The sequence below is a fragment of the Mytilus trossulus genome, chromosome 2 (assembly GCF_036588685.1).
Source record: "Mytilus trossulus isolate FHL-02 chromosome 2, PNRI_Mtr1.1.1.hap1, whole genome shotgun sequence".
In the NCBI taxonomy this organism is placed as follows: Eukaryota; Metazoa; Mollusca; class Bivalvia; order Mytilida; family Mytilidae; genus Mytilus; species Mytilus trossulus.
Genome location: NC_086374.1, coordinates 15,746,059 through 15,769,491, shown reverse-complemented (window position 1 = coordinate 15,769,491; position 23,433 = coordinate 15,746,059). Strand labels below are relative to the sequence as shown.

Genomic DNA, 23,433 nt, shown 5'->3' with positions numbered 1-23,433 from the left:
ATGTCCAAAATAAAATCACTTTTTCTTTGTAGGTTGAATTCCAAATCATTTATGCGTTTAACCTAAATCTTACAGTTGTCTTCATTAACGGATTGTGTTTTCTGGTTGTCTTGTAAACTTAGAACATCTGCACTTAACTTTTTATTTTCAACTGAAACACTTTGTAAATCACGTAACTGTTCTCGTAAATTAAAAATTTCGGCTGCCTGACTTGCACATTTGTTCTGCTCTGTTGAAAGTTTCTTTTTAACACACGTTAATTCACATTTCAGTATACTTGTAGAGTCTAAATAACGTTTGAATGCTGAATCACGCAGATTAGCAAATGGCAAACTACGGGTAAATGATTTTGAATCGAAATATTCCTTTATCCGTTTGGAATCTCTATCCTTTAGCGATTTTGATTTGGTTTTTATCTGCGGCACTTCTTTGCACTTTTGCATTTCCTGATGAGGACGAGAGACACACATTCGGGCGTAGTGTCCTACGTGATGACACTTAAAACATTTCTTACTTGCTGCATAACAAAATGTTTGTCTATGCTGATTTCCACATCTGGCGCACGCTGGAATCTGACGCATCTGGAAAAACCATGGTCTCCACTGTGGCCTGAAGTTGTATTCCATCACTGCAACTCTGCTACATGTATATGTACGTCCCTGGGGGAACTGGTAACTCGCTTGCTGCTTTGAGTTATCAGGAAAGCGTGTTGAGCTGAAAAGTCAACACGACCCGGACCTGGCACCAAATGTCACAAATATAGAAACTGGGTATATCTGTGACTGGGAAATGTGTTGGCCTGGAACCACACACACACGATAAACAGTACGACAAGTCTGCAAGGACTCTGACTCTGGAACTAGCTCTTGTAACAAAAGACGACTCTGGTTAGCGCGATGTATAATTTAATAAGTTCAGCATGGAATACAATTGTACAGAGTTGGAACTGCTCAGTGTAATACTAAATCCAATCTGCCACATTGAAATAACAACATAGTTTATATAACAAACCAAAAACTACTTGAATAGACTTGACAAATATTTCTCTTAATGAGTGAGAAAATTCAATTAAGGGTTTAAACACATAGATAATAATTAACAATAGAACATACAGACTTATGTAGGGAATTAAACTCTTAGCTTGTCATAAACGAATAATAGAGCATTTGAAGTAAAATGTTGCTAATTGAAAAACAAATTAAGACATGAAATTAGATTAGCTTAATCTTCTAAACTTGACTTAAATCTTGCACAATAAAATAAACAAAATCCCTTAGTGAAATATTGCAAATATAACAAAATAGTAATTTTACAAAATCTTTTACGAAATGTCTGAAAAGTCTCAAAATCAATTTTAGTCCATTTATCCACTGTGACATGTCCATCGTATATAATAATCGGGACAGTGTGACGCGGGCATAAACATCGACAAATACAGTGGTCGCCTACACAGAGATAAATGTTATTCACACCGTTTAGAATAATAATTTTATTGGGGGAGGAAAACAATAGAAACAATTCAGAAGGAAAAACAAAAATTTGAAAATAAGTTTAGAAAAAAATGTATGCGTCTGTTGATTAGTAGGGCATCTAATTTATTTATTTCGTAACACTCTTGTGAAATAAACCAGATTGTAGTTCTTTACTGATTGTTGAATTAAATATAAAGTTCAAGAACATCATTCCGGATTAAGTCATAACTTTGTGTAAATTTTGAAGACATATCTTGTATATATTGTAGATTTTTATATTACCGTTTTCCTTTCCATCGATGAATAAACAGGAAATATTGAATAATTTCATACATGTTTTTAGTTTGAACGACCGAACAGAACAACATATATGTACTTCAAAGATAATGAAACGAATGCAGTTGTATACAAAATCGACATTTCAACAAGCAGAGATGCTTATTTTCCACAAGGTGCACTTGAAAAGACTCTTGTAGTGAATACCAATTTTGTGTTTACAGAAAAGAAACACTATTACGTCAACTTAGATCCAGGTATATCGTCATTTTGTTTTATTGAATGTTAAACACGGAAGACTTCTGAATTAGACAAAAGCTACTCGATAGACACATGTTTTAAATCACCGTACGATTTCATATTCGGCAATTAATCATTTGCCACATTATCATTACTATGTAATAAATGAAATGTGCCTCCAAGTTCTCGTTGTACTGAGACTTCTATTTTGCAACACCAAATGACATTCGATGTACCAGTATTTTTATATGTTTTCTTAAATAACATGATGTATTACTAATTCTAATGCAACAACGTTTGTAACGTTCATTTTGATTGGATAACGTCACTTTCTTACATGACATCAATTGACAATTGATGCTATGGGACCTACGCACAAGCGCAGACGGCATATGACAGATTTTAAATACATGTTTTAACGTTGTTTTCTGTCAGTTTCATTAGAATGGAGATAACAATATTGTATTTTAAGCTCCGACGGCATCAATTGGGGATTTGATGGTCGCAAATACCCGTTTACTGTCTCCGCTAACGCGTCGCCAGTAAACTTAATTTGCGACCATCAAATCCCCAATTGATGCCGTCGGAGCTTAAAATACAATACAGTTATCTCCTAAATGAATTTTGCGAACACAAGTTGCAAATTATAAGCATAAAAATAATACAATTTCAAATTATTTGTGTGTTGGGTCCGAAAGTTCGATGGCATTTCAAGATTTTTGATAATTCAGTAATTAAATATATACGAATGCCAAAATATGAATTAAACCATGATTCAAAATCATTTATCATCAATATCAAACATGTATGGTCCCTCATGTGGCTTCATTCTTTTACATGTTATAAATATACGTGTGCAACTGTGCGGTGACTTTGCGTTTATTTTGTTTAACTGTTTACTGTGACTTCACGGTCAACAACTGCAATGTACACTGGGGTAAAACTGATGACCGTAACTGCATTCACGGTCATCCCAAGATGTCGGATGAAAAATTAGGTCAGTATTTTTATTGTCTGTTAAGGTGTTTCTTCATCATTTTTTTACAAAGCATACTTTGATACAATGTAAATTTATAAAAGATTCACACGGAAGTCACAAATCTCTACCGAGGAACGTGTATAAAACGGGAATTTGGATCTGAAAAATTCACTAGGATGACCGTAAATCGTAATTGAGATGACCGTAACAGGATTAGCGATTCATAACAAGGCTGACCGTAATTGGTTAAAAGATGACCGTAAATTGTTAAGGATGACCGTAACTTTTAAAGGATGACCGTCAATTCTAAGAAATATTCATATTTGTATTCATTACTGTTTGTCGAGTTTGTCTCAATAGGGGTTCGTTTAGCGGTTATAAATATGTTTAATTTATCAATTTCTTTTCAACTATTTGCCGTATTTAGAGTTTATGACAAGGATATTAAATTGAACATTTCTCGTAAATAATTAAATATTTAAGGAATGACTCTAATATTTTTTCTGTCTATGAAGAAATAACATAATTTTTTTTTATGTTATTTCGAATAGACAGTAAAAACATTAGTCATTTCTTATAATTTAATTCTAAATTCCATTTTAAACCATAGAAAAACATGAAAAAACGTTGATGACGTCACGGTCACATGACTAAATTATGTCTATGGGCTCAGAACAAAATAACGTCAGCTAATCAGAAGACGCGTTACATCCAAAATTAAATAATTTATTGATAACAACGTTAACTTTTGAATACAAATCAAATATTTTATTTTTCCAATCAGGGTCCAAAAGCGGGCATTTATACAATTACCCATAATGAAAGTATATGCAACAAACATTGTAAATTGTATAACGTGACAGATATTAAAAAGTAAAATCACAAAAATACTGAACTCAGAGGAAAATCAATTTGGAAAGTCCATAATCACATGGCAAAATCAAAAAACAAAACGCATCAAAAACGAATGGACAAGAACTGTCATATTCCTGACTTGGTACAGGCATTTTCAAATGTAGAAAATGGTGGATTAAACCTGGTTCTATAGCGCTAACCCTCTCACTTTAATAACAGTCTCATCAAAAAGAGGAGAGGCCCTCTCATCTTGTAATAAAGGAAATTATTCTTATTTTTTAGTCTAAGCCAATAATTCAAAACAGACCTCATTAATTAAAATAGACAAATGACAATAAATTTGTTCATCTGTATAGGAGACACCAATTCAAGGGACGGTGCTGTAGGATATACTGTTGACTGCGATAGGCAATAACAGCAATCCTCCTCGTGTCAGAAGCAGATGAACACAAATAAATAGAGAAACTAATTCCTGTCACTTAAATTTTTTTTTTTTAATAACAACAATTACAAATTTTGCGAACCATGGAATATAAATCTGCTATTTGCAGTGTTTAACCAGGAATATACACAACTTTTTTCATACAGTTGAGTTATCACAAGACAGCAGCCGTAGCAACTTCTCTTGGGAATTTAAGTTAATGAAATTGGAACATGATTCAGATGTGAGATAAATAGTGTCTGTCTTCGTTATATTTTGTGCAATAAAAGAGAAAATGAACTTCATTTTCAATATTACCAGAATTACATTGCTGACATACGGTCTAAGGTTTTGAGGAGTACCCTGGTATCGTTCTATTTTAATCTGCAAATGGTGAGATGACACCCTCAATTTTGTTTATGATCTCCTACGCTAAAATTTTGTTATGATATTTAAATAGATACTTTTCAAACCATAATTATCCTTAACTGTCACATAAGTGCGGGCCTCTCCTTCTGATTTCTTGGTCGGTTGATCCTCCCAAAATTTGTATGCACGTCTCTTTCAATATTTTTCTGATGGTATTATATGAAATATTTTTCCCATCATTTAGATTTGCAAAACCAGGAAGAGTTTTTAAAATGTGTTGGAGAAAGCTATACCATGACGATTTATACTGAGAATATAGAGATTTGAATGCTGGTATTGCATCTTGTAATAAAGGAAATTATTCTTATTTTTTAGTCTAAGCCAATAATTCAAAACAGACCTCATTAATTAAAAGTACAGTGGAAACCGACCAAGTTAAAATAAGGCTGCACAATTTGTGTTTTAATTTGTGCCGACCAGAATGAATTTACAAAATTTACACAAGTTAAATTTGAATACATTTTATCCATGCAAATTAGTTGGTTGCCATATCTAAATTTTGCTATCAAGGGATTGAATGAGCTCCAAATTTCACTTCCATATAGAGGAATAAGCTTAATAGCATGCTCAAAAACATGCATACAGTACTAGTTTTTAAGGATTTAGAGATAATATGCCTATTAATATTTACATGGTGTAGAGATTTTTCCAAAGAGTTGGGAAGGTCAGTGATGAAAATTTTAAACAGGTTAGGACTTATGTTATCTCCTTGTATAACTCCAAACTGTCTAGGGAAGAATATAATACAAATTGACAGCGATGCGACGACAAGTGGAAGAAAAAAAAAACATTGATTAAGCATTAGATTATCCAGCGGAATCAGATTAAAATCTTAACATCTGCCTTGAAATATACAAACAGTCTATTGACAACATCGGATCCGATGGAACTGCAAAATTTATTCGGCATTCAGTTGGTTTGACTGAGATTAAACATTCCGTAACAAATGAAAAGCAATATTTTCAGTAAATATTCCATTAGATAAGGATTTCAATACGGAAATGAAGTCTTCGTATCGCCCTATCTCTTTTAGTTTTGCTTCAATATTTGGCAATAGTTCATAAATATAAAAAAAGATGTGGTATAATTGCCAATTAGACAACTCAAAAGACAATTCTCCACTGGAGACCAAAATGACACAAAAATCAACAACTTTAGGTCACCGGACAGTCTTCAACAATTAGCAAAGTACATACCGCATAGTCAGTGTAAAAGGCCCCCTAAATAACAATGTAAAATAAATTCAAACGAGAAAACTAACAACCTAATAAAGTTCATTTTTAATTCCGTTGGACACCCTTCTTGGACATAATCGCCACTGACTTTAAAATTGGAGGAACATCTTTTGAATGCTATAGTTAGTTCTTCTAAATTTATAATTTGGTTTTCACTTGTATAATTTAGATTTAGGTACCCTCCAATAATATATATGCAACACTATCGTGCAAAGCAGGTGCAACATATATACACCTATTTCCTTGGGTTATAAGTTACAGGCAGGTTAAAATGTTTACATAGTAAGCACATTGTCTACAAGATAGCTCATGTTCAAAGCTAGCAAGATTCCTCTTTGATTCGGATACGATTTAATACAGTTGGTGAACTATGTATTTGAAGCAGTCTTATTTTCTTCTACCTATAGGATAATGCAGTCTTATAAATACGTTTCATACCAACACAATTAATTATTTGATACAAACAAGGAAATACAAATACGGATATCTGTTAGAATCGATGGTCATCCTTTATAAATTACGGTCATCCTTTATAAATTACGGTCATCCTTTACAAATTACGGTCATCTTTTTACCAATCACGGTCACCCTTGTTTTATGTTACGGTCATCTTAAAAATATTTTACTTACGATTTACGGTCATCTTAGCGATTTTTTCAAATCCAATTTCCTGTTTCATACACATTTCTCGGTAGTAATATGTGATTTCCGTGTGCTTCTTTTATAAATTTACATCTTACCAATGTATGCTTTGTAAAGAAAATGCGTAAGAAACACTTAAACAGACAATACAAATACTGACCTAATTTTTCATCCGACATCTTGGGATGACCGTGAATGCAGTTACGGTCATCAGCTTTACCCCAGTGAATGTAGTTTAAACTTTTGAACTCTTATGATCGCCCAATATTTTGCAACTTTAAACTCCGAGAAATCATGGGTTGCTCTCTGAATTTTTTGTCGAGTTCACTGTGCGAAGTACCCATTCAGTTGTTATTATTGCGATTAGAGGTTATTGACATATAAAGACACACTAAAACTTACATACACCATAATTTAAACAAAGTGTTGAAACGCAAACAAAATTAAAAAAAATAAAAATATGGAATGTTGCCAACACTTACCTACACTTTATGTTATGTGAATTTGAAAGATATGGGAAACAATGTTCATACATAATAGTGGGAAAAAATCATAAATGCAGCAATTTTTAAATCGTGGTCAGCAGATAATGATAGTCTGAAAATTTACAAAAGCATTGTGTAGATGGCTAAAACTGAATATGGACATATTCAGTTTTAGCCATCTACACAATGCTTTTCTGGATCATTTTGTGACAGTGAAGATCTCTTTGGTTTTGAAGACAAGCCAACCGAAAATTACCGAACAGTAAGCAAATAAGCAACTGTGGCGTGTAGAATATATAAAAGGTTGATGAAATTCTATGAATTGGATATAGTCGACTTGAATGATATGCCAAACTGCCCGAAAGATAACATTAGAAACTTCTACATATCATGGAAGCATTGATTGTACTGATATGCTATCAAAGGTGTATGTCCGGTAGGGGCCGATTTTTGCCAATTTCAGGTTCATGTAACGAAAGTTTTTGGACACTTTTAAAACACTAAAGTGGCTATTTTAATTGATTCGATTAGTTAATGAGAAAGATTTTCACTGATTTAGTCATTAAAAACGCTCTGATTCAAGCTGAAATTTGAAAAATCTATCAAATATGCCAAAAACGTCACTTTTCAGATGTTTTTTTGCCAAAAATGAAAGTTTGTATTAAATGAATGAGACTGGACGACTGTTCAAAAGCTTGTCATTGGATACAAAAGTATCAATTTTTTTTTAAAAGAAAAAAAACTTTTCACATGCAAACCCAAATATGTGTGTTTATCCAGAATTTGTTAGAAAATGAAAACGTTTGTTTCGTACAATATTTGCAGGGTTGTGATATGGAAAAGTTAAATAACAAATCAAGATTACCACTCTAGAATAAGTTAAGGTTGCCAAATGATACTACAGCATGCAGTTAAAATACTTAAAAACGTGAAAGCACAGTACCATCTTTTATAAAAAATATTATGAACACGTAGTAACAGCACACTTGCAGAATACACCGATAATGTATTTATATTTAAAGATAAATGATTGTGGAGTGGGTTTAAATTCATAATTTGCGAAATATGCAATTAATCTTTCCAAATTTCATTCTTAAATATATCTGGTTATCAAAAATAAAAAAAATCAAGAAAACAAAGTACGCATACCAAGTTAATTGTCTTGTTGTTTTTGGTGTTGCAAATTGGAAGTCACAGTACACTTAGTTGCATAGAGAACAACATTTACATTTGGGTTTTTTCCCCAGTACACCGAGTTGTTTAGAGGGCACCGTTTACATAATATGGTTATTGACGAATAACTATTTTTAAGGCTGAAAAAGATTTTAGAATTTGAATATCAGCTATTAGTTATGTATATGTATATTAATTGAATATTTTTAGTTACATAGTGTGCTAGTGACCTATTACGGTATATTTGTCTTGCCTACTACATTTTTTGTATCTTAACATGTGACCTTAGACTAGTAACCTATCATAGTGAGCTAGTCTTCAATACCGTAAGCATTAAGAAACTATACTTCCAGTGAACATTCAAAAACGAATGCCAACAATAACATCTTGTTAGCTTAGAGACTTTATTTAAATCAAACCTTGTCTGTTGAAACCTTTAAGATTTTTTCACAGTACCGTTTTGCTTTTATAAAGCGACGTAACCGTGTATTGAAAAGCCCCGTCTACCTACTAACCTAATATGAAATATACACGGTCTCCACGAGGTTGCTTTTAACCGATCATATTCCTAGAAAAGTACAGGAGGTAAGACAATAAAAAGTCATTAACTAGCGTCATTTAACCATATGCTGGAGTTATTTATAAGCATTTTTTTTTTATCAATGACAAAAAAGCTTTGACCCTTGTTCACAAAACATTTCATTTCATTTTATCAATAAATTACCGTATAGCGTGTTATTTTTGCGGGTGTAAAATATCGCAATTTCGATTGAATAATTAGATTTACATGATAATCCTGCTTACGATGTCATTTATATATATATTCCTTTCAGGTGCCGGCAGAGGAAAGACCAACGATTGCAAAGTTGAATCATCGGCAATTCGCAACAAAACATTTTGGCAGTTTAGAATAAGTAAATATTCAAGTATTCGTTTGGAAAGGTTTCTGTATTAAACTCACAATCAACTTGACATATTTGTTTACAAACAGAATACACAAATCTGTTCAAGCGCCGTTTGCTTGTTTCAAGACTCCTTCACTTATTTGATGTATCCCCTAAACCTTTTTTCGACTAAAGTTGTAACAGTATTAATTGTATAATAGTTTTAACATTTCCACTATAAAACTATTTCATTAATTTGAAAATCCCAATGCAAACTTAATTATATGGATCATAAGTATATAAAGCCCCCTGTGTAGAGGGGCGAAAGAGGTCTCTGATTCCCAATATTAATCCAATTACTCGCAGTCGGAAATAGGTATCAGATAGCATAACATTATGCAATCTCCGGCGCAGTGTTCATATCCGTTCCATACATGCTTTACAATACTGCACTTAATATTGAGTGTAGTGTTACCAAGTATTGAACGGAACGGATATGTGATCTCTGCGCCGGAGATTGAACCTTATGCTTAACTTCCCGTCCCCCTTTTGTTTCCACCAGACTCTTGACTCCTGCTTCCCGCCTTTATATCATAGATTTCAGTATACATTTTCGAGATTGAAGGGAAAAAGTCACAGGAAAAAAAAAGGCACGGAAAAAAGCCACAGGAAAATTCGTTTTGTATTCAAACTGATTTGATTTGAGCTCTATCTTATGTATATATATACAAAAACGATCGTCTGACGTTCAAATCATAACCCTGGGATTTTTTTGGAGTTCATACAAGCACTTAGTCGTTGTCACTGCTGTTGGATGTTTCATTCTCTAGGGTATCAACAACCCAGTAGTCAGCATTGTTGGGTTGACATGGAATGTAATTGATGTTTTCATGTACTCTAGAATATAAAATATAGAATATAGACTAAAGGTTTTTTCACCAAGACAGAAATTTATCCAACAATAATTTTGCCTCAACTGTTCAAGTTTTTTCGGGTTTTTATGTTCTTTAAATTCGTAATTGGTTTTGCCGTTCTTCTGTTTCGATTTTGAGGACAACTGACAAGTCTTGAATAGACGAAACGCTCGTCTGACGGCTCAAATAGCAAACTTTGCATCTTTCATAGCTTTTGTTTGAGACAATATCTTCATGTCAAGACATACTCAATAGCGTAAAGCTATTATCCAACTTGACAAAAAATAACGACACAACACATCGGCATCTGATATGTTCATGATTTGAAATGTGGGATGTTAATTAATAAAATGCTCATACAAAGGACTAATCACGGATTTACGAATTTTATTATGACTCCCTTTTAGATCAAGTTAAGTTAAAGCCTTGATTTGGAAACCCCCACATTTGGAAAAATACAAATGTAGCTGCTGTTTACGTGTAGTTTAGAACTGGTAGATAAACTGGGGTACGGAAGACTAAACAACCCTATACTTTTGACAAAGCAAACTCATTGATGTATATGTGTTTTCAACAGGAGATGTAACAAAACCAGAACTAACCTTTATATCGAGACAGAAAGCAACGAATGGTAATATTACTGTATCATGGACATTCAACGAGCCTGTAACATCAACATGTACCATTGTAAAACCAGACGCGACAGCAAAGGCGAACTGTTCAGATTACTGGTCAGGTGACAACCTGGAAGAGGGGTTTTATACGTTATTCATATATGGGACAGACTTGGAGGGAAACCAAGCAGACGTTGGAAAATACGAATTCGAAATCGGTAAAGTGATTTATTTTATAGTTCCTTGTTTATTACATATTTGCAACTTGTCTTTCACAATTTTATTCATGCTTTTTTTTTAAAATTTGTATCTAAAAGACTGCATTGCATAGAGGTATATTTTTTTCTATAATATTTTTGACCTGATTTTATTATTGAAAAATGTAACGTTACAGTACCCAAATTGTACCGAGAACCCTCATTGCACCTATCAAGCACAATTGAGGCTCACATAAAATGAGTCTGTGGGTATACCGGGCTAACACCATGTTTTTAAATACTTCGTATCAAATTTAGCAAAACAATGTGAGATCTGTAAATTTTCGTTTATGAAAAGGACAAACAGACAAACAATAGTACACACGACACAACATAGAAAACTAAAGAATAAACAACACTAACCCCACCATTAAACTACAGCTTTTGGTTGTCGGTTTATGATTTTCCTCGTGCGACAAATTAACGGGGTAAGAATTCCAAACACTACACTACTAGTTTACTAAAATGATTACTGACTTGTGTGTATGATTCTGTGTGATGTTATGACTATCAAAATGTATTTTATTGACGATGCTCTTTAGAGAACCTTAACAAAGTGTGACCTGTTGTTAAAGTAAAATTAGGTTGGTACTAATATTCCTGTAATGTTTATTGCCTTCTAGATACAACTCCACCGGATATTGTTATCAACGATAAACCACATTACATAAGCAAACAGCGACAGTTCACATTCATCTTAAGCTGCAATGAAAACTGTAGTACCTACTGCAGTCTTTATGAAGAAGGAAGCCTTCCAACGTATGTCATCTGTAGTTTATCCAACACTATGTTTAGTTTGAAAGATAACACCACTTATGTTTTTCTTGTGAAAGCTGTCGACGCTGTTGGAAATGAAGGCAATAGCACATTTTACAGATTTAAAACAGGTATTGGTTTTTCTTAATACGAAGCCGTGTCTCAGATTATGTATACAATAAATAAAGGCAACAGTAGTATACCGCAATTTCAAAATTCATAAATCGATTGAGAAAAAAAAATCCGGGTTACAAACTAAAACTGAAGGAAACCCAACAGATATAAGAGACACAACAGTAACACATCACACACCATTAATATGTAACACACACAGAAACATCTTAATTGTAATAGCAAAATGGGATATAATTTATGGTTTAGTATTTTGAATTCTTGAAAAAATCAGCCCCTGAAAAAAAATGTGACGTAAAAAAAACAACGATTTCAGATCATAGGGAAAGAGAGATAGAGTGGGCCTCATGAATTTAAAGAAACATATTCGTGTTCTCTAGACTATTATAATTCAAACATTGATACGCTTGGGAAACTTTGCCCTATGAATTTGATTTTTGAATTGTCTCGAGTAAAATCCGCATTTATATACTGATTTTTGTTTCATGAACCTATGAATTCAAACCAAGGACATATCATAAAGTCTGCTTAATCGAAAATAAAGATCTATCACAATATCTTTTTGTTACAATTGAATCTTTTTAAGTTTTGCTAAAAAAATCTAAAGATCTGTTGAAGTATCAACAATATAATTAACGTTATTCGTGCAAAATTATAAAGCATTCGACTCCTCTGACTTTACACAAGTATTGAATATTTTAAATTTAAAGATCGATGAAAGAACTAGTTCATCACTGTTTAAGCAATGAATTATAAGGAAAGAATAAAACATCCCGATTCAGAAAGCAATTACTTGAAAGAGGGACGAAAGATACCAAAGGGACAGTCAAACTCATAAATCTAAAACAAACTGACAACGCCATGGCTAAAAATGAAAAAGACAAACAGAAAAACAATAGTACACATGACACAACATAGAAAACTAAAGAATAAACAAGACGAACCCCACCAAAAACTAGGGGTGATCTCAGGTGCTCCGGAAGGGTAAGCAGATCCTGCTCCACATGCGGCACCCGTCGTGTTGCTTATGTGATTACAAATCCGGTAAAAAGTCTAATTCGGTAGGTCAAATTCATGAAAGGGAAGGTGATTGTAGTTACGACGTAAGGAACATATCCGATATCATTTGTGAAATGGTTATTCCATAACGGTCAACCAACTCGTGATGGCGTCCGTAAAATTTACGAAGGGATGATTTCAACTTCACCATTTGGAACTCTTGATTTAATAGCTTCCTTGTGAGCAGTAACCCTCTATCAAGAAAATCATGATAGGAAATGCAAGCACGGGACCTTACATAATCAAAATGATATTTAAATTCACAAAACATTTGCAATGCTTGGAAGATGATATTAACAAACGATGTAATTTTTGTAGACAAAGGTTCTAATTGTTATTTATGATGAGTTTATTTAAGAATAGAATCATAATAAATTATTCTAAGAAACCTTTTATTGACCTAGTCTAAGACGTATATATCATTTCACGATAACAAAATTTTACGATTGTATTTCAAACAGATTTCATCCCACCTTCGATGACTACACTCGTAAATAAGACACTCACATGTGGCGCAGATTTTAATCCAAACATAACTGACATCCCAATTGTAACAGACAATAATCCTGAGGGAACGAACATTCTTTATACAGACAGTGTAGGAAACAACTGTGGAATTCAAAGAGTTTGGACTGCAACTGATGCTGCAGGGAATGAAGCTACACAAACACAAGTAATCTCATTTGAATCTCCGACACCAATAAGGTTATTGTTTGCAAGAGAGGCATTGGTTCCTTGCGGAGATATTGATGATTTTACAAAGAGCATGCAAGAATATATTTCAAATAATATAAACCACCCTTGCGGAATACCTTTTAAAAGAATTTACTTTACAGATTCAACACTTCTTAACAAATGTGGTATCACAATTATACGAACATGGCACATTGAAGATAGTTGTGGAAGCACAGCAAATGGCACACAGCAAATTAAAATTTTACAACTGGAAGTACCAGTAACGCCTAAAAATGGTCAAGTGAATGTAGAATTACAGTCCACATTACGATGGCCAGCCTATCCAAACGCTATCAAATATGAAATATATCTGTGGCTGTATGGACAAGAAAAACCAGAACAACCAGTTATTACCATTCAATGGCGTACATATTGGAGAACGTCCAGATTAACGTCCAATACAAAATATTCATGGAAGGTTGAAATTGATATTGGAGAGAATGATACTATTCCTGGTCCAAAATGGTCATTTGAAACGAGAAAAATTCCAGATTTGACAATTGAACATGTCAAAGTTCCAACGGTCGCATTCTCAGGACAATCATTTGTTGTTCAATGGTCAGTGCGTAACACTGGCACTGGGATAACAGAGACTTCCAGTTGGTATGACCGAGTGTATTTTTCTTTAAGCGACAGTTTAGAGGACGCAAAAAGATTCAGAAGTCCAACATATGTTTGGCAAAGGAATATCTTGTTCCCAGAAGATGGATACACATCTCAAGCAAAGGTATTTACAAATACATATATAAACACAATCATTTGAGTATTTATGAATATCTTGCGAAATAATGTGTAAAGTTTAAACATTGATGATTAACAATGCTTTAACAATAATGCCACAGTAAATATTCCCTCTATTTTGGTATTTATGCAGTGTGGACTTCCAGAGATACCATTTGATTTTTATATGTTTGATTTACTACTAAATATACGGTCAGGAAGCATCAAAGTCCATATATGTATCTTTTCACGACTATGCGAAATAAATGTCTATTAAATTTAGGTGAATTTGCATGAGAGCGACATTGGCTTATTTTGGGTATTTGTTGAGACCGGATATCAAGACTTCAATACAACAAACAATGTACGTGTCAGTGATCAGCGTGTAGATGTTAAACTAACTCCTCCGCCGGATTTACAGATTGATTCGATAATAATTCAAGATGTTACCTTCTCAGGTATGTATTCTTTATATCGGATACTTCACTAGATTTCACATGTTCAAGACTAAGATTTATACTATCAATATGTGAGTTGAATTTCAATTTTATTAAATCGAAAAGAAACACGAGAAGTGTTTAAGGCATACTTTAATTGTGAATTATGTCCTTTATTTATAAATAGTTATAATAGGTACCAGGATTATAATTTAGTACGCCATACGCTCATTTCGTATACATAAGACTCATCAGTGACGCTCATATCAAAATACTCATAAAGCCAAACAAGTACAAAGTTGAAGAGCATTAAGCATACAAAATTCCAAAAAGGATGGAATAAATACTTGGCCTCAGATAAATTACCATTACCAATCATCTCATGTAGTTGTAGCCTGTTATTTATTTCTCGCATGAACATATATTTCTCGTATCACATTGAATGAGTTAATTTGGATGGCATATCCTTGCAATGGGACACAAAATAGTGGCATTACCATATTCTATTTGTTGGATGACTTTTGCAGTTTTTCGTTCCTTTATAAATAATGGCCTTTCGGAGCATGTCAACGTAACAAGACAAATTAGAACAAGAAAATCGACGTGTTATTTAATACTCATCATTGCACATTGTTTTCTGAACATCAGAATTAAGGAAAACTTATGAATACAATGTTTTTATTCAATTTGTTAACTTTGCATGTAAATTTACAGTAAATATAGCGTCAGGCTGCGATCTTGTTTTTTCGAATGATTCGATCGGGATTTTTTCGAATGTGTCCGCATTTCTTCGAGTAAATATTATCAAATACGTTAACTTCCAGTCATTCTGGTCAGACGTAAATGTGATCAAACAAAATATACAAGATCAAACAACGTAGGTAAGTATTTGGGGGAAAAATATTGTCAACCCGCCTTTTTTTGTGTTTCAAAAACGTCCTTTTTTGCATTATTACTGCATTTTTCGTATAACATTATGTGACATTTAATATATATACATTGTTTCATATATTTTATTCATAGGGTCTTCTTTACCTGTTATTTACAATGTTCGTAATCATGGAGACGGTGCTACCACTGCTGATGCTTGGGAAGATGATATTTACTGGTCTGAGGATGATAAATTTGGTACTTTCCTGCTCTATTTTGAAGACTTATATATTTATGTCAATTAAAGTTTAATGTTGGTTTTTTTTTGGAAAATGTGGATATGAAATGTATAAAGGATTACAAAAAGCAAATATTTAATATGGAATTGGCATCATAAAAACACTATATGTTTTGTATGATGATTATATCAGCACTTAAAGTACTTTCTGCTTCTTTTCAGTAACTGCGATCATTATTTGATGCGATATACTATTGTTTAACCATTTGTGTAAATTGTGTTAATGTTACCTATCATATCGTTATTCTATGGTCAAGTGCCTTTCCTTACTGATCGTTAAGGGATCTTTGCATGTTTCTTTTGTTAGTCAAATGATCTTCCTTATTGAGGTTTATGATGGAGATATAATAAAACTTAAAAAAAATGATTTAATTTGCCATCTTTTGTACATATTCTGAATTCAGTAATCGAAACATAAGGAAATTGTACCAATTCATAAAAATGTATGTTTACAAATTCGAGCAATTTTATAATATACCACCCTTTTTTGCATATAACTATGTCTTTAATGGAATAGAATAACTGATGTGCTGAAAAAAGAAATCAAGGGATAGATATAATTGTGTGTTTTATCCATATCAGTTAACAAATTAACAAGTCATATGTTCTCAGATTGGCAAGATATTCGCCTGGAAAGACACTACAGATTAGGCAAGTTGGTTCCAGATGAAAGCTATACAGTGCATTTAACAGTCTTTGTTCCCCGAAATATATATGGAAATTACACTATAATCGTTCACTCTGATAGTGGCAATGATGTATACGAACATGGGATGGATGAAAACAACAGGAGGGTTTCAAAGGTAGTGTTATTTATTCATTTTATCATATCTGTTACTAAGTCTTTTCTACCTCAAGACTAGATAACCGTAGCTGTATTTGACAAAACCTTTTAGGAATTTGGATCCTCAATGCTTTTCAACTTCGTACTTTATTTGGCCTTTTAACCTTTTTGGATTCGAGTCTCACTGGTGAGTCTTTTAAAGACGAAACGCGCGTCTGGCGTAATTGCAAATTTGATCCTAGTATCTATGAAGAGTTTATTATTTACTTGTGCATTTTCAAAATTCAATAATTCTTATCTTATATTTCAGATTTGACATTTTGTAACTCTTTGCATCTGTCATCTGTTTTGGAAATCACTTTATCTGCTATCATGTAGTAAATAACATGCTTTTCATCACTTTTGATATGTTTGATGGATAACCTGTCGTGGAGCAATGTTGTAATTTTACTCATATGATACGTGCCGAAAATGAGGCTAAAGGGGGCTCGCGGGTCTAAATCTTTTTTTTTAATTTAATATAGGAATTCTCTATATTTTTCTATAAACGAACTTTATCTTATTCTTAATAGAAAAATGAAATAAAAAAAGGGGGTCACCGTTCATTTACGCTCACTATCTGCCTTCGAAAGTAGCATACATTTTTGATAATGTCCTTTTTTTCTGTTGAACTAATAGGAGAAATATCGGTAATATCGAAATAAAAAAAGAACTAAATTACAGAAATCGCTTAAATTTTACAATTATTTAGTTTATGTACAGCTTATACGAAAACAACAATAAAAAATATAGGTCATCGATGAGTTAAAAAAGATATTTCAATTTTAATGCCAAAAAATGGATATTTTGCAGCACAAAAGGGAGATAATTTGGAGCTTTTTCAGTATTATCAACATTTCAAAAGTCATCTTGGGCCAACACGAATTAATTTTTTGGAATGATTTTTGGATCATATGATAAAGTAACAACTACTTAAGGTAGTAAATAAAATTTGTAGCGAAAAATCAAAGTTTTTTTTTTCGGAAAATCTTATACCCGCAAGCCTCCTTAACACAATGATAATCCACTGTGAACAAATGTGGCCAGCCGAGAAGGACTACGACTTATGAAATCGTAGAAATGACAAAAAAGATAATATAAAAGCATAATTAAATGTCTTCTTAATGTGTTTCATTTTCACATCCTTTACTTTGCTTCGTTCGTTGACTTTCATGAAATTCCTGTCTCATTATAACTGGGACTTTAAATATCAGTTGATTCTTTCATTCTCTGTCCAGAAAGTTAATGCACGATATCTTAAAAAAATTCAATAAGATATATGTAGTCTTTGTTTGCTTTCATTATCACAAAGATGCAGTATTACCATTTTGTTTTAGGTGCATTCACTTTATCACTGTCTAATAGTCATATAAAGACAGACAGCCATTAGCTTTTCGACGATAAAAAGAAAATTTGAACTTGTAGTTTCTCTACTATGTTTAACTTACATGCTAATTCATTGTATTTCTATCAGGTACTTGATGTAACACTGACTCCTCCACCAGACCTTACAATAAGAGAAATATTTACTGAAAAGACGCTCTATGTCACCGGTGATGCCATGGTTATAACATGGACTGTTATAAATGATGGTTACAGATCACCATATGCCTTTTATTGGATAGATATCATAGTAAGAGGTTTTTTTTTATATTAGCATTGTTGATATGTCACAGAAACAAATGCGTGTATCAAATAACTACATTGGTAATTTACACGATTGTTTTTTATTTACATCCGACCAACAATCGTGTAATTCCTGTTTCAGAGAAGCCATGCTTCAAAAAGAGGGATCATATAAACTATTTATTTTGTTAGTCACTGTTTCAAATAATACATGTGAAGTAATTTAAATACGTCAGTCCATCATGCTGTACACTTTTAAAAACAGATGAATTGAAGTGAATGAAAATAAGACCTGATTCTATCTTAAAACAATTATAACCTTTGTATTCAGGGCCTAGCGACTGTCAAGTATTATATATCTGTATGAAATTGCGTCATATTTTTTGCAATTTTGAATATTATGTCTATGGAATTTAGTTATAAGTAAGTATTTGAGTTTTAATAGAATTAATTCTTACATTTTCATACTATTGGGACACATATTGAAAATTATGTCGAAATCATGTTGCGGTCATACGTAATCACGCATTTTAATATCTTATTAATATGCAATACATTATTTTTACACTTGCCTAAAAATGGGGACAACCTTGACGAAGGGTCAAATGTAGTATGTCAGGGAAAAAACAAAACATTTAAAGAAATCAAATAAAAAAAAATATCATTGCAAACTTAAGGTTAACTAGAGATGTAGATAAAATATGAAATTCCCATTTATTTGAAGTGTTTACGGGTATTGGTTTTGTAGGTATAAACAATATTTTGGTCATATTTAAACATTATATTTATAGATTTCAAACCCATGATACTACATGTATGCAACTGCAGTATCTCAGTCTAGTTTTTCATTTGAAATTATTGTAACATAACAGTAAACTAACGCATATTTGTTCCTAATTTACAGAAATTGATTTCATTGGAACAACTTAGTCGATCCTATATTATAGGTCAACAATCATATAATTCAAAACTGGACCCAACAATGTCATACAGTCATTCAATCACTTATCGTATTCCCGCAAATGTTCAATCTGGTACTTATAACATCAGTGTTATTACAGATTACTATAACCAAGTTTTTGAATTTCAAAATGAGGACAATAATGTTCTCAATAAGGAGATTGAAATACAAAAAGCTTTACCAGATTTGTTAGTGACCAACATTACCGTTGAAGTACAGTCAAATGTGACATTCAACTCAATTAGCGTTTCGTGGACAGCTGAAAACAAAGGCGAGGGAAAAACACTAATTTCAAGGTGGATTGATAAACTAATTGCTGTTGTTCACTCCAATAATAAATCCGAATACACATTAGGACAATTCTACAGTGGAGATGACCACATATTAAGACCCAGTCAGAGTTATATTATACAAAATGAATTGGTGCTACCACCACATGTGTATGGCGATGTGGTTTTTCGTGTCCAAGTTGATTACTTGGGTCAAACTGCTGATGACAATAGGAATAATAATATGGAAATGACACACATGTTTGATATACCTCTCAAATCGCCTGATTTGTATATTCACAAATTCAAAGTCATATCTGACGAAGTATATAGCGGTGGCCAACTTGAATTGGAGTGTTCAGTAGGTAACCTAGGTGTTACCATTCAATCGAATCAAAGGTGGTACCAGAAAATTATTGTTTCCTCTACTAGCTCACAGTATACAGACATTGTTTCAGAAGAATCCGTACAATTAGGACCTTTACATACAGAGCAGATCTCTCGCACAACTACTTTACTTCAAATTCCGAAATTACTCCATGGTGATGTATACCTGCATTGTATTGTAGAAACAAAAGATGATTTGTTTGAAGGCCGAGAGCCTCCGAGAATAGAAAATAATCACAAAATTATTACTCTTTTTGTTAACAGACCGCCATCGCCTGATCTGATAATTGACTTTTTGAAAGTTTCGTTGAAGAATTCGTCATCCAGTCAATCATTAGTTTCTGTTACTTGGTCAGTACATAATAAAGGGAATTCTATGCCTTTCCGGTCTATTTGGTTTGACGCAGTTGGAATATCACGTCAAAATCATGTACAAATATCCGATATAGCTAGACATATTGAAATACTATATACTTTTGAAATAATTCATGGACTTGAATCATCTGCATCCTACTCGATGTCGAAAACAGTTGTTATTCCAAAACAGTATGTAGGAACATACTTCTTATATGTTATCACGGACTATGCAGATACAATTTTTGAATTTAATGAAGAGGATAACAATATAGAGGCGAGCAAACTAATCGTTATACATCCGATACCAATGTCTCAACTTAATGTATCTTTTCTTTTCAATGAAACCATGTTTACACCTGGAAGTAGCATAAGTACTTCTTTTTTTACTGAAAATACTGGATCAGCCCGTACACGTTTGACATCGTGGGAAGATCTCGTTTACATATCTCCAATACAGAATGCATCAAAAGAAATTTTACTTGATTCAGGATATTTACTTTCAACAACACTTCACGTTGGAGCTTTAGACCCTGGAGAGACTTATTTGACAAACGTAAAACTCATTATTCCAAATGATATTAACAGTTTAGTATTCTTTTACACTATGTCGTTTGATGCTGATGAGACAGGATTATCTGTAGATTTAAGTTCTCAAGCCTCGTCCCTGTATTTTCACAAGAAAGCAATATATGTTGACCACAATAGTCGCCCAAACATTATTGTTTCTGCAAATGAAAGTATCGGACCACAAAAAGGTGGTCAACCGCTTTTAATTAACTATAATTTTACAAACAATGGAGTTATTAAATCTACAAGAGTATTTTACAACAGTTTGTATCTAAGTGAAGATTATTTCCGAGATGAATTTGATCTTAAACTGAAAACTAGCTTTTATTCTGAATCAATATCAGTAAATGAAACAATAAATGATACAGTTTCAGTATTTCTACCATATGATTTAAAGAGCAGAAATTATTTCATAATCATTGAAGTTGACAGTGGAAATGCTATATATGAGTTGGATGAGTTAGATAATGAGTTTGTTATTTCGATGTCAATAGAGCAAACACTAAGCACTGACGTTGCTGTAGTCGACGTTAAAACAGCTGAAACAGTTTCATATGGTGATAATTTAGAAGTTCACTGGAAACTTCGTAATAATGGAACTATAAGTGCACAGGGTTATGCATGCGATTCGGTTTTTCTCTCTGCAGACAGAAAATGGGATATTGAAGACAAGCAGATAGGACAAACTACATGTAGATTTATTACATTACAACCCTATGATCATCTAAGTTCAACTACAGATGTAAGTAATTCTCTAAGTGGAAAAATACCGGAAATGTCCGAAGCTTCATATGTGGCAATGGTAAAATCTAGATCCAATATACTGGACGGGTATTTGGAGAATAATGTCGGGTTCAGCTATAATGGAACAAATATTAAAGTAACGCATTTATATCTCAACACTGTACATGACATACGCATTGGTACAGATAATGCGAAACTATTCCTTTTACCAAATATTTCATCAGAAGAAACCATAGTTATAAGGTCTGAATGTAAAAACATCGACACATTTTATGAGATAAAAGTAAAATATGGAAAAGAGGCAACAGATGTTGATTTTGATTATATTTCTGATGACCCATTTAAATCCAACCAAACACTTACTATACCTATGACTAAATCTGGTAACTATTATATTCTAGTAACTACTACAAACTCAGATGATCAAGTTTCATCAGTGGATGTGAATCTTTTTGTGAAACTTGCTAGATTTGAGATAATGAGTGTTTTTCCAACTCGAGCAATTCCGATTGGTAATGCAACATTAAAAATTGAAGGAACGCTGTTCCCAGAGGAGTTAGATATGACGCTATTCAGTACAACGTTTGGAGAATTGAAACCGCTAAAGATATTTCGATTTTCATCGACACTCTTGTATGCTACATTTGATTTCCGTTTAACGATTCGAGGCCAGAGGTTTTCGTTAACTCTGACCAACTCATTGATTGGAAACACAACAATATTAGAAGATGCATTAGAAATTAGTACTGGAGAAGTTGGTAAAGTATCTACTCATATAGACATGCCAAATGCACTGCTTCCAGGTCAACGTGGTTTAATGTATCTATATATCAACAACATTGGCGATACGGATATCGTTTCACCCCTTATATTTATCCAAACTAATGGAATTGCTCATTTGAATTTCGAAAGTGACTCTGACGAAGTGCAGTTCTGGGAGCAAAACATCTTGATAGCTAGCTCTGAAAATACACCAGGAGGTGTTTTACCTCCTGGCGCATCATATAGATTCGTGTTCAATGTCAAACAAATAGACAATTCAAAAATTGGGAAAAGTAAAATAAGTGTAAGCTTAATCAAACCATTGAAAGAGACTAATCATGTATATGTCTCTACTAAAGATCAACTGCGAACTAGCGATATAAACGACGAGGCATGGGATCGAATATGGGACAATTTTATTCAGTTGATAGGTACAAGCTGGTATTCCCTCAACTGGAAGGTTTCTGAAATAATGAATCAATTAAGTCTCGCTGGGCGTCATGTTAATCAGCTATCAGATGTCGTTACAATGTTACTAGACATGGCAGGTGGACATAATGAGGACACAATACTGACTCAAGAAAACGACATTATAGTGAGAAGACAGGCAAGAAATCTTGTTTTAGATTTCACGAGATTCTTTTCATCAAAATTATTTTCTAGATATCATAAAAGCGTGATGGGAAAGGGATGGATGCTTCCATATTGGTATGTACGAAAACACACACATTTTAATTTTCATACTGACTAATTCCAATTTTTTTCCCCAAATCTAGAATAAAAACCAAACAAAATAAGGAAATCAAATGAACTCAAAAAGGATCGACCCTGAGTGACACGATATGTTAAACGTCTCCTTCTATTCATACATTACCTGCCTTGCAAATCGAGACATGTATGTGTCTGTCAAAGTCGAGAGCCTGTAATTCTGATGTAATCATTGTTGGTGTGTTTAATATTTTTTTGTTCATTTTTTGTACACTAATTAGGCTGTTTGTTTTCTTGTTTGAATTGTTTAACATTTATGATTTTGGGGCCTTTTATAGCTGACTAT

At 33.0% G+C, this 23,433-nt stretch overlaps 1 protein-coding gene across 1 annotated transcript in view; it reads left to right on the top strand.

Annotated features, from left to right (window-relative positions):
• The window catches only part of LOC134705625 (uncharacterized), a 31,338-nt gene extending 8,208 nt beyond the window's left edge, over window positions 1-23,130 (top strand). The window contains exons 3-12 of the mRNA XM_063564347.1: window positions 1,816-2,005; window positions 9,041-9,121; window positions 10,583-10,837; window positions 11,500-11,763; window positions 13,285-14,285; window positions 14,562-14,736; window positions 15,739-15,843; window positions 16,496-16,686; window positions 18,181-18,339; window positions 19,237-23,130. Of these exons, the coding sequence (XP_063420417.1) occupies window positions 1,843-2,005; window positions 9,041-9,121; window positions 10,583-10,837; window positions 11,500-11,763; window positions 13,285-14,285; window positions 14,562-14,736; window positions 15,739-15,843; window positions 16,496-16,686; window positions 18,181-18,339; window positions 19,237-23,130 (6,288 nt within the window). The 5' untranslated portion in view covers window positions 1,816-1,842. The remainder of the gene's footprint in view (window positions 1-1,815; window positions 2,006-9,040; window positions 9,122-10,582; window positions 10,838-11,499; window positions 11,764-13,284; window positions 14,286-14,561; window positions 14,737-15,738; window positions 15,844-16,495; window positions 16,687-18,180; window positions 18,340-19,236) is intronic.
• The last annotated feature ends 303 nt before the right edge of the window (window positions 23,131-23,433 follow it).